The sequence below is a fragment of the Mustela nivalis genome (genome assembly GCF_964662115.1).
Source record: "Mustela nivalis genome assembly, contig: HAP1_SCAFFOLD_572, whole genome shotgun sequence".
NCBI lineage: Eukaryota > Metazoa > Chordata > Mammalia > Carnivora > Mustelidae > Mustela > Mustela nivalis.
In genome coordinates, this window is record NW_028136087.1 from 339806 (window position 1) to 352743 (window position 12938).

The 12938-nt window shown below is 46.5% G+C and overlaps 1 protein-coding gene across 7 annotated transcripts in view; it reads right to left on the reverse strand.

The window, feature by feature from the left end:
- Positions 1–6750: 6750 nt before the first annotated feature.
- LOC309857267 (uncharacterized protein) overlaps positions 6751–12938 on the reverse strand; it is a 77903-nt gene continuing 71715 nt past the window's right edge. For 3 of the 7 annotated variants that reach the window (XR_014307594.1, XR_014307595.1, XM_082750031.1), the window contains exons 2-4: positions 10205–10277; positions 9574–9723; positions 6751–8781 (exon numbers count right to left, since the gene is read on the reverse strand). Coding sequence is in view for 1 of the 7 variants with exons in the window: in XM_082750031.1 (XP_082606157.1) it covers positions 9697–9723; positions 10205–10277 (100 nt within the window). In the remaining 6 variants the exon portion in view is untranslated. Of the gene's footprint in view, positions 8782–9573; positions 9724–10204; positions 10278–11213; positions 11330–11929; positions 12082–12269; positions 12401–12938 lie in introns of all 7 variants that reach the window. The other 4 variants (XR_014307596.1, XR_014307597.1, XR_014307593.1 and 1 more) reach the window with 4 other exon arrangements.

A 12938-nucleotide genomic window follows, 5' to 3' on the forward strand; every position in this document is an offset into this window, starting at 1 on the left:
GCTCATCTGTTTTAATGTGATGAAATGTAAAGATGGAGCTCAATCACAGCGACTGTAGGGGTTTTCAGCTGATCGCCTATCCTCCGTCTGTTAAGGATTCGAATTTTAAGCAGCCAAAAATACATTTTCCTGGTATCTGTCATCAAGTGATTAGTGCAACTATTTAGTTCTGGTCATCTTTCCTATTCTTGGTAGATTTGTTTTCTCTTCTTAGAATTCTACTGCTGCCCTCTCTGTCTGGGAGACTGGAGCTGTCATTTAAACATTGCTTATTAGGATTCCAGTATTTGTCTCTCATATACAGTCAGCTAAATCAAAAAGTCATACAGCGTTTTTAAATTGCAAATTTAAATGACAATTTATAGACCAGGTCCGCTGGAAATTTTCTGTCCGTGGCATCCATCACTGCTTTTGTGTACATAGTTTTATGCTCCTCTCTTTCTCTCTCTTTTTATCTTCTTGAGAGCACAGCACACATATCCATCAGAAGGATCAGAACTGCTTGCAATCCAATAAAAATGCAATAAAGATCTTGAAAGGAAATGAAGACAGACACTGTATCCCAGACCTTCCTTAGATACTCCTTCTCTTCCTCCTTCCCCCTACCCCTTCCTCTTGAAGAGGAAACTTTCATTAGTCACTTTTTTAAAAAAGTATTGAAGCTCCTGGTTTAGTTTCAAATAAAATAAACATTCACCAAAGGCCTGAAAAAACGCCAAATATTGTTACCTCAATTAATTTGCATGATAAACCAATGATAATGGCACTATTATTAAGAATGGTGTCATAGCTGATATTTACTGAGCACTTACTATGTACCAGGCACCGTTCTATGTGTTTCCGGTGCTGTTACTCACTTAAGGTAATAAGATGTTGATTTCTAAAAGAGAAGACTGAAATGCATGGGAGCCGGCTTTCCCAGGGCCCAAAACTTGACTGACTGGTGGAGCTCCAGCTTCTGATGGAGAACTCTGTCCACCACACTAGCTTCTATCTTTATCTTCAGTGAGAAAACTTGGGGCCTGCTTAGTATCTCTATTTTGTAAGAATGACAGATTGAAAAGTCATCACACCATGCTTTACTGAGTTTTAATTTTTAACAGATTGGGTTAGAAGTGGGGAAGGGGGCGGTAAACCTTAAAATCATCTTCTACCGGTCCATTTTCCCTGGGATCAGAGTAGATTGGCAAAACATTATGATCTTCCATTTCAGAGCTGAAGGATTATCCATCTCGATGGGGGAAATCATCTCTAAAATCCTTCTGAAACCAGCTGCTGCAGAGGTTGGTATATTTCAGAAAATGTCTGCGGTACCCAGTAACTTCGGTGATGAAAATGAACAGAGTCAAGTCTGCATCTGGAGGCCCATATTGAGTATATGCTCCCCACCCCCCACATCCCTGCTGTGTCCTGTGTCTCCTCTTGTAACAGAACCAGGAGGTCTGCCTTTCAGCCTGTGCTCACCAGGCTCCAAAGTCAGCAGCAGTTAGGGTTGTCAGGGTTGGTGGGGTTCCAGTCAGACAGAGGAGGTGATGATAGGAAGAGATGAAAGGACTTTGTCTTGCCTATGAGAAGACATGGGGAAGGAGCCAGAGTAGGCTAGGGGAGCCATCAGACCAGAGTGCAGGTTTGGTCCTGAGTGGAAGAGGGAAGGAGGGAGGGAGGGAGGGAGGGAGGGAAGGAAGGGAGGGAGGGAGGAAGGAAGGAAGGAAGGAAGGAAGGAAGGAAGGAAGGAAAAGTAGAAGGAACATCTCAGACTTCAGTAAGGTCATTGTGGAGTCCTTGAGCCAGAGTCACGCATCAGAAGAGGCCCCACCTCCTGGGAATAGGCCTACTTGAGTATCCCTGCCTGCTCCATCATTGGCTGGGAGCAGCCTGTAGGAAACACAGTCTTGCCGTAGACATGGAATGGATTTATGAGTGCAGGAGTTGGGGCTCTTTCCCTTCTTTGCAGCTAGAAGTCTACCAGATGCATTCTCATTCCAACCCCCACACACACACACTCCACACCAAACTGATAGTCAAGGTACCTAAGTCATTCAGCCCTTCTGACTTCTTCAGTTAGGTGGTGTGATGAGCAGTTCAGATTCGTCCCCCGTGTTACCCCATATTGGACACATGTGGGTTTAAAGGAGGTGCTGATTGAGATTGCAGCCCTGGATTCTCTGGCCAGTTTATACAGCAGTCCTCAGAACATTTTGTCCTTTCACAGCCTGTGAGGCCTGAAAAGAGGGGATTGAAAGCAGCTGTTGGGTTGGTAGCCTGAGAAGGAAGCCCTCTTTGTACCTGGTGATATCCCCACACCTCTTTTTGTGTCACAGGCAAAAGGGGAATGTCCATCCCCTCATGCTGCTGCATCCCCACCAATGTGAGAAAGGCCAAAGTGCCATTTCTGGAACATCTTCCTGATGGCCAGCATGCATAGGGTCTTATTTGAGTAGATTCCATGAAAATGACCAGTAAGGCCCATATTCTTTGGAGCATAGCCTAGTGATTGTGTCACTGTCTTCAGAATTCCAAACTGACCCATCACAGCTCTACCATTTATCAATGGCAGTTACCATGGGAACTTCAAGTCCTATAAGTCTTCATTTCCTTACCTGTAGAATGGAAGTGATGGGACTGATCTCTAAGGGTGAGAATGCAGACGAGATGTAGTCATCTGTATAAGGGCTCCAGATGGTGTTAGACATACTGTACTAGCTGCTGCCCTTCTGACTATGGGAGAACCAAAGTCCATGTATTATGGCTGGTTCCTGGAACCTTAAGGCTCATGGGAGGTGGGCTGGATGAGCCCATGTGCATGCATCCACCCCTGCCTAGCTCTGTGCTATAGGTGATGGAGGATGAGTGGGGGCACTGCACCTGCCCCTTTCATGCCTTCTGGAAGGTTACAGCTTAGCACTCAGTGTTACTCGTTGGCCCTCAAGCATTCTGTGCTACTTTATGCTTCCCTGCTCAACCTTCACATTGGCCTTCCTCCAGAATAATTTGTTGCTTGGAGCAGACCCCACTCATAAAAGAGGCAATCTGGAAGGCTGGGCATTCTGAGAGCCTTGAGCAGAGCTCTGAAAAGCCAGGCACTCACATATCTTCCTCTCATCTCTCCAGAGCTACTTTGCTTTTTCCAGACTGGCTTCTTGTTTCTCCCTCTCTGCAGTCAGGCTCACCTTGGTCACTGTGCTGCTCATGGCCAGCTTTACTGGCTTCTGCATTCAAAATCTCAATGAAGACTGAGTTGCAGGGTCCCCATTCCAGATCTTGGGCAGGGAAAATCTGTAGGCTCATCCCCCCTGACAGTGGGCTGTTCAAGAATTAGAGACCTATGACGGACAGTAGGTGCTAGAGCCCAAGCTATGAGCAGTGGGAGGGGATCACTATGCAAAGTAGTGAAGTGTGGTCTGAACAGACACAACCACCAAGAAGATTAAGATTAGATGTTACTTCCTCCAGGAAGTCTTCCTCGACCCATCTGAACAAGGATAGATCGGCCCTCTCCTGGGATGTTCTGATTCTGGGCACTGGCCTCTGTTGTGCTCTACTTCCCTTAGCCCCACATCTGTCTTCAAACCCGGTGGTGCATCCTGAAGGTAGGGATGGGATCTACTTGGTCTTTTCAGACACTGCCAGTGTCCAAAATGCCTGCCACCAAGCAGGTACTCCATAAATAGTTTGGAGACCTAAGTATCATCTGGGAAACTGACAAATAATTGTACTGCAGAAGAAGTACTTCCCAGTAACAGCACGAAGCATCTGCTTTGGCAGAAAAACAGTTGTCCTCTCTGCCCCACCCTCATGCCCGCCTCCAAGGTGCAGTAAACATCCACGGGACAGAAGCAGGGCTCCGGTGACTGCCTTTCATGTCATGCTCTCTGTCTTTGATCCTGATCTCCTTTAGGTATTGAATCCTGAAGAGCCTGCTGCAGCTCCCCACGGAACAGCCATCCGGCATCCCATGTATTAATGCCAACTAGCATTATGCTAAGTGCTTACTTAGCCCAGTGTCTGGCACATAGTAAGTAGTTGTTCTTTTATTATTGACGGAGTACTTTAAATAAAGTGCTGCATACCCACATCTCAGTGCCTTCATTTATACAATGAAAATGCTTCTCTGTGCTGTACGGGTTTGTATGAGGAATAATTTGATACTGTGAACAGAGCACAGCCAGGTCTGGGCTCAGGGCTCCATAGATGAGAGGTGATGCCAGCCCCATCAGGAGAAGGCTCAATGGGCTCAGGCAGTGACCGCCCCCCCCCCCCCCCAGCTCCCAGAGCCATGCACAGGAGGAAGGGGACAGGTTTGGAGAGGGGCTCTTCTGTAGCTCCATTTGCATGGTTAGACACACAGGGCTCTGGTCTTTTGCCTTTCACCTTGAAAAAACTCAGGCTTTTCAAAGAGATTCTAGACTATATTATCAGACTTTCACCTAGCATGCTGTTCTTTTCAGCAGACTGACTTTTATAATTCTCATGACCAAATGCCAACCCTTCTTTACCCAAACCCCCTTAATCCTTTGACCTTGTCTCAGTCACAAGAAATGATTGTCTGCTACATCTTGCCATACATGATTTAGGGAGGATTACTGACCAACCGCAGTCCATCCTTCACCTTCCCCTCCCCCACCAGCCATCATTTCCTCCTGTGAAATCCTCCTAGGGGCCCCAGACCCCAGGAAATATGCTTGGAAAGAAAAGAGCTAGGCAGGGCAGCTGGGGCAGAGGCACAAAGCATCTCAGGGTAAGAGGTTGAAGGGAACATTCCAGAGGAAGGGAGGACAGGTGTGAGTGTGGACATACTGTTTTGTCAAGTGAAAGAAAGCCTGTTCTTGTGGCTCAAGGTAAGCAGATGTTCACCCTGGCCTCGTCACCCTGTCACCCTGCATGTCATTTGGCATGACTCTCCAGTGAGGTCTCTGAGGAGGCGGGCCTGCCACAACAACTCCTGGGTGCTCTTCCAGAACAGAACAACAGGACCTGTGTGGGTTGCCTGTAGTCACAGGGTGAGCGACGGCCTCTTCCAAGACTAGACCCTAGCTGCCAACAGCAGATCCGCTCAGCAAGACACAGGGCTAAAACGTTCAGTCCGGTCCGGTTCTGTGCCTGTTGCTGTCAGAGTCATTCTCTACCTGGACACGGCAGAGTGTCCTCTGTTACCCAGGGAGCTGTGCCTTGCAATCCCATTCTCCCCTAGGCTCTCCTGACATTGGGCATCAGGCAGGGCTCAGCCCGTGGGAGGCACTGTGGAGGGCTTGGGAAAAGTGGGACAAAGGGGGATGTGGGGGACTCTTCTCTTCCTCCCTCTCCTTCTGGTTGTGGTTCTGGCAGTAGCTACATCCTGGGGATCCAGGTCCTGCAGGATGGCTCTTGTCTTGACGGCTGCAACCCTCCAGGACAACCTTGCGTCATTCCAGCCACCTCTCCACAGTCCTGTCTCTCTGCTCTGGGGACTGCACCTCCTCCTTTTGTGGGTCTGTTCCCAGGGCTGGTGGCAGCTTCCTGCACTCACTAATCCTTGGATCACTTCCTTTTCCCCTGGCTTTTCAGCTCTTCCAACACCATTGTAAGGGTTCCCTGCACTAAATTCCCTCTTGGAATAGCTGGCAAGGGCTCACTTTGTCTGATGGGTCCTTGACTGATCCTTTGTTTGAAAACTGGCTCCCCTATTATGTGAGAACTAGAACTTTGGACCAGCTTCTTAACCTGCAGAGCCTCTTCAGTCTCCTATGAAAGAGATTTTAGATTTAGAGGTTATGTGTGTATAGAAGCTAACTGAGGGCTTGGCGCATTGTAGGTGTTTAATGAGTGGTAACTCTTATTCCAAGTCACTGAGGAAGAGAGTAAGGCCCTGTCAGGAAGGAAGCTGGCCTTTTAATTTTCAACTCCTAGCAGGATGCCCCACATTTAATAAAGTAAGTAAACTTAATAAAGATATATATATACATATATATGTGTGTGTGTGTATAGAGAGAGACATTAGAGTGCCTCCATGGACTAGTTTCCTGAGGGTGCTATAACACATTACCACAAACTTGGTGACCAAAAACAAAACCGGAAGGTTGCCTGGGTGGCTTAGGTAGTAACATCTGCCTTCAGCTCAGGGCATGATCCCAGGCTCCTGAGATTGAGTCGTGTGTCTGGCTTCTTGCTCAGTGGGGACTCCGCTCTCTCTCGCTCTCTCTCGTCCTGCTGCTCCCTCTGGTTGTGCTGTTTCTGTCTCTGACAAATAAAATCTTAAAACAAAACAAAACAAAAACCAGAAATCCACTCTCTCACAGTTCTCACATTCTCTCTGAAAGTCCAAAATTTAGGTGGGTCAGCAGGGCTGCTCCCCCTGTGAAAGCTCCAGAGGAGAATCCTTGTCTTTCCTCTTCCAGCTTCTCATGGTTGCTAGTTGGTGCTTTTGGTCTGTGGTCACGTCTCTCTCTGCCAGTCTCCTCATCTCCCTGAGTGTGGGTCTTTCTGTCTTCAAATAGCATTCTCTTCTGTGTGTCTCTTGTAAGGACGCTTGTTACTAGATTTTCCTTAACTTATTTATGTCTCAAAGATCTCCCCCCCCCCCAAATATGGCCATACTCACAGGATCCATGGATAAGGATACAACAGTATCTTTTCAGGGCTACTGTTTAGCCCACTCGAGTATCTCAAGGGCTGATGGTGATGTGACCGACAACAGCTCTCATGGGCTGGTACCCATGCCCTAAGTTTACTTTAGAACAAGTCTACTTTGTGTGGTTAGGGGGATCATTGAAATCATATGCCCGCAGAAGCTTATTTTATTAACATTTACAAGGTATTGATACATATTACTCATTGTTTATTTGAACATTTTTCATTCACTATTCATTCCTGTGAACAACAGTTTATTAGAGTATCTATCTATAATAGGCCAGTCACTAGGCAGGCCCTGAGGATTTAATTAGATAGATAGATGAATGGATGGAAGGATAGATTTCTTGAGACATGAACTGGATATGAAGATAAACGGGGAATCTACTATAGTCCAGTGTGACCAGGCCTTCAGTGGATATATTTGCCCAAGATTAGAAGAGCCAGAAATGTGCCCAGGAGATTAGAGGAAGCTTCACAGAAGAGGTACCATGCAAGCTAGATCATACGAGTTGAAAGGAGTTTATTTATTTTTTTATATAGATTTTATTTATTTATTTGACAGACAGAAATCACAGATAGGCAGAGAGGCAGGCAGAGAGAGAGGAAGCAGGCTTCCCACTGAGCAGAGAGCCTGATGATGCAGGGCTCGATCCCAGGACCATGGGATCATGACCTGAGACAAAGGCAGAGGCTTTAACCCACTGAGCCACCCAGCCGCCCCTGAAAGGAGTTTATTAAACAAGAGGAAGACATGCAGGCAACACCTGAGATGCTCCATGTATTCAAGCATAAGAGATTGTAGTGTTTTGGAAGAATGGTGAGAAAGTTAGTGTCCTGGAGCTGCAGGGTTCTCATAAGGAAGCAGTGGAAGTGAGACAGCTGTAGGAACCAGAAGCCAGCTTTTATTTAATACCCACAAAGGGGAAAATCGTATTAATCCCATTTTACTGGGAAATGAAGAGAAATTAGCATCACATACCTAGTTAAAAGGGGGACTTGTGCCCCGTTTTCTGCCTTCCCTTGTATCAGAGAGCAGCAGGCAGATATCCCTCAGTGTTCTTCTCCCGTGGTCTGCATGTTCTCCTTTGCTTGTGTCTTATTCCTCCAATATTGGGAGCCCTTTGATTTCTAGGAGGCCTGCCTTGTGCCTAGCATGTGCCCGTGGCCTGCCTTATACCTGGCGCCCCACAGGCATCGAGGAAATCTTTGCTAACTGAGTTTTATCACAGGAGAAATCCTGGATCAAGCAGGAGAGCCGGATAAAATTCTTCCTGAAGTCCTCTCTGACCTCAAGCTTCCAGACTGAGCTTGCTTTCATGGGAGGCTGAGATTTTCTTCTGGAGTCAAAATACATGGATACCGCCCGAAACCTATTGTTACTTATTTCTCTGGGGGCAGGGACGTATTTCCACACACAGCCCGCTCTCCATCTGTCACATGCTTTTTTATTGGTTTACACGATTACATCTATTTACGTTTGCCATTCACATGAATGCTGCTTTTTCATAATTCATAGAAACGTCGCACAAACTTAATCTGCAGTGAGAACTCAAACTTGACTAAAGCCAAGCGCCCTACCTGCGAATGTCTTTGTTCCTGATAGCATATCCTTTGGAGCCCTTTTCGGTGTCACATAGGTTCCAAATTCTCCTTTAAGGAGAGCCAGATTGAGGAAATCACTAATCTCTGACAGTTGTATAGATATAATTAAAGATGTACAAATTTAAAAATACCTGCTATCTCAAATTACTCTCTAAAAGAACAGGGAGGGGAGAGAGAGAGTTCTATTTAAAATGTCAGATACAGATGCATTAGGCCGGGTAGTCAAAGCACTGTATGTCTGTCACTCATGAAAACTGGCCATTAGGTCCATAAGTAGATTTTACAGGCTTCCACACAAGAACACATCCCACACATTTCAGCCACATAAAGATGAGGAGCCTGGATGGCAGCCGCTGACTCACTGGAAGGGAGCAGCCATTGGGAGGTGATAGTGAATGAGATGTTTGGAGTAAATCCACTGCACCTGGAGGCTGGATGTGGGGCTCAGGGAAGGGAGCACTCAGCAAGGTGGGAGAAGGGCGTAGCATTCCATCACAGCTCTGCCACGCAGCATCTACCTGAACTCTGGCCAGTCTCCTCATCTCCCTGAGTGTGGGTCCGTTTCCCCATCTGCAAAATGAAATAAGTAACAATCGTCTCAGCTGTTTCTACTTGCATGGGTGGTTGGGGGAGCAGATGAGGTTTACATACGTAAGCTGTTGATCTGTTGCTTGACATAGTCAAATGTATACCAGGAAGAGACAGCGCAGGTGATCGGAAAGCACGTTAAGAGTGCATCAGTGAGTGGTTTAGGCCTCTGCCTTTGGCCCAGGTCATGATTTCAGGATCCTGGGATCGAGCCCCACATTGGGTTCTCTGCTCAGCGGGGAGCCTGCTTTCCCCCTCTCTCTCTGCCTGCCTCTCTGCCTACTTGTGATCTGTCAAATGGGTAAATAAAATCTTTAAAAAAAAAAAAAAAAGACTGCATCAGGGAAGCACACAGAAAATGCCTGAGAGTAAAGCTGGACTTGGCCTCAGCTTTGATAGCGGGAAATCCAGCCAGGTGAGCAAGAGCCTGGGAGGTGGTGGGGACAGGGCTGGGAGGTAGATCCATTGTAAGACCTGCTCTCAAGATCTGAGCTCCATGCTTTGGGGTCCTCACTCTCTAGATTGAACCCTATTCAAGCACTTGGCATCTCTGATCCTCAGTCTCCCTCTCCACAAAATAGGTAAGATGATTCTATAATTACTTTCCCCACAGGACTGATGCAACATCAGCTAAAATCACATTTAAGTGTATGGAAATGGTGGTGTCAGCGTGAAGTTTATGATTGAAAATATCATGATCCCTTTGGAAAGGATCAGAGAGGCAGGTCTGGGTACCCATCCTCTCTTCTATTATTCATTCATTCATCCACTTACCTTATTCCATATTCCTTTTCAATTTACTTATTTCCTATGCTTCTTGTTTATTATTTGTCTTTCATCGATGGCATGTTCCAGGTAGGCAGAAATTTTGGGGTCTGTTCTGATCATTGAAATGTCCTAAGTGTCCAGAAGAGCTCCCATCACCTAGTAGGTGAACAATAGATATTTGGTGAGTTAGGTATGTTGTGGTTTAGGCATTATAATGGGAACAGGTACTGTGGTACCGAGGAAAGACTCTTTTCTTCAAAAAGTTCATAGTTTGTTTGGGGGTTTAGAGGGGAGACATAGGAACCGATGGGTCTAATGTAAAATGTTAAACACAGAGTGATATGTAGAGAAGTATGCTCCCCAGCTCTTTTATAATGTATGAAGAGGGTTTTCTCCCAGGTGGGGATTAGCCAGGGTTGGTGCACTCAGGGAGCTGGTGTTCCTGGTAGCTACAGTTGGCCCCTGGAGGTATAGGGCAGTAATCATAGTATTGGAATGAAGCACACTTGAGTTTGAACACAGACCCTACCACCATCACACAGCTGTGATCTTGAGTAAGTAATCACTCTGAGTCCCCCTTCCTTCTCCTGAAAAGCTTTGTGAAGATTCAGTAAGAAAAAAAAAATGTAACAAAAACCATGGACACAAAAGCCGGCTCTTCTTGAATGGCTTCCAGTCCACCCACCATTCCTTTGCCTTTCTCTCCAAACCTGAAAGAAATACAGCTTTTCCAGGTATTTCATTTGTGAGATAGTTTTTTTTTCTCGGTCTCTCATATTACCAGTGAGGTCTAGCATCTTTTTTCCTTCTCCTACTGTGGCTGTTCCCACCATCCCTACTTCTCCTAGAACACCCCCACCATGGCCACTGTCGCTCCTGTGCCTTCCCTGTCCTCAGCTTCCCCTGGGAGCAGCCCCGCGCCCTTCTATGATTACCACCTCCTGTCCCTGCCACGATCAGCCCTTGTTAATGAGCACTTAACTAGTTAGGCATTGCACAAAGCATTTTGTATTAATCATTTAATCATCACAACACTTGAGGAAAAAAGGTGTTATGTCTCATTCGACAGATGATGAACCTTAGACTCAGTGAGTTCACTCATTTCCCAGGTCACAATGCTTTTGAGAGATGGATGCCAGCGAGAACCACTCTCTAGTCCGTGATCTCCTTGAAGGAAAAGAAGCCTCACACTGGCACATGGTGGAGCTCACAAAATTCTTACTGCCTGGACAAGGGCACCATGCTCAAGTCTGTGGTGTTGAGACACCTGGGAGGTGGTACCTGTATTTCTAGGATCAGAGAGAACGCCATCCCAGGGACCTCCCCTCTTACACTCTGGCTGGGAGCAGAGGTGTGAGGGTGGTGGGTTCCTGCCCACTGCAGCCAGAAGAGGCTCTGGGTCCTCTTGATCCCATTTTACATTATGGGTTCAATACCTTACCATGGGGGAAGCCTTGCCCCCGGTGGTCAGACTAGATGCAAATGAGCCTCTTAGAGATGCAAATGAATTTCCTACAGAGAGCTCTGGATAAGAGCTGAAAAGATGTGTGTGACTAAAAGCAGGGACTCCTGGAAAAAAAAAAAGGAAAAATTCCTTTTGGGACTTGCCGGCTAATTAGCTATAGCAGCCCTCCTTGGTGGCCAACCTGCTGATGTGGGCAAACCTGTGGGTTTGGTGCTTAGTCTTCATCCTCATGGCCAGCTCTGGGGAGAAGCATCTGAGGCAGGAGCACAGGCCCTGGGCTCAGAGGTTCTTAGTCACCTGTAAGAGGGTTGGTAAGAGTTCTAGACGAGAAGCAAAACTTTTCTGGGACTGCTTTGCCTAATTGTTGTATCTGACGTGATTCCAACCCAACATGCTTGCTTCAGATGTGGTTCTGCCACATAAAGCTGTGTGACCTTGGGTAGATCATTTTAATCTGTCTGGGCCTCAGTTTCCTGATTGGTGTGATGGGAATAATAATCTTCATGACAAGAGTGGTCCTGAATATTGACGAATAGAAGCTGTGTGTTGACATCCTTTTCTCCCCTCTCTGACAGCTGTTCTTGGATTCCATCTGTTTTAATGGTTCCTTCCTCTGTTTACCTGCTGAAAAACAACCCTCACCCCCAAATCATTCTCTCTTCCTCCCCCAACCAGTAAACCCGCTTGAGGGTAGTGGTGATGCCTCTTTGATTTCCATTTGCTCAGTGCATGAACTAGATAGGTGAGAGATGGCTAATGAATGAGTTGACTGTTGGTGTCCCCGCCATTCCATACTTAAAGGCCATGATAACATTTCTGTACCATGCTTCTGTTCGGAAAAGTATTTTTAACGCCCACTCGTTATGTAATTGGCATAAGCATCTGTGATAATTTTACCACTTTGCAGGTGAGGAAGTTCCAGTTTCCTGAGGTGGGTGGCATGGCTTGTCCAAGGTGACCCTCCTGGTACCTGGCATGGCTCACACTTCATTCACTAGTCAGCAAGTATTCACCGGGCACTTCCTGGTGGCCAGTGATCTGGGTCTTTCCTTTTTTTTTTTTTTTTTTTAAGATTTTATGTATTTAATAGAGAGAGAGAGATCACAAGTAGGCAGAGAGGCAGGAAGAGAGAGAGGGGGAAGCAGGCTCCCTGCATGATTCCAGGACCCTGAGATCATGACCTGAGCCAAAGCAGAGGTTTAACCCACTGAGCCACCCAGGTGCCCCAAGGTGGTGCCTTTCTTATTCTCTTCCTTTCTTCCCCAGGGTAGCCACATTCTTCTGGGACCAACACTTCAGTGAGCAGTTCCCAGCTGCTTGGGACCCCCAGTTGTAGATGGGGGCCGCTACCTTCATGGAGCTGATGTTCTGTAGTGGAAGCAGAGAGCAGACAGAAATAGTACATTTGTTAAATAAGTAAATTATTGAGAATTTTAGAAGGTAATCACTGATATGGGGGCGGGGGAGGGAAAGGGCTCTGAGACCTTTGGAAGAACTCTTCATTTCTAATGTCTCTTACTAGAAAAAGAAAGTTACTTTGTCATTGATTGTGTCCCTCTCCACACTCTGAGAAAATGTATGCCTGGTCCCCAAGGATTTCAAGATGAAGAATTATGTCTGTAGGCTGACTGTTCCTTGCAGAGTTAGAGGGGGCTGGTGGAGGCCGCAGCAAACTACAAGAGGGCCAGAATTTACCAGTGTGTATGAACAGATTAGGAGGGTAGGAACAGTAATCTTAAATACAGCTAACAGTTATTAAGCACTTACTACATACCAGCCACTGATCCAAATTCCTTATATATAGCAACTCATTGAATCCTCACAGTAAGCCCTTCTGGTAGTGCTTATCATGGCCCTATTTCATGGAGGGGGAGACTATGGCACAGAGAAGCTAATAACTTGCCCA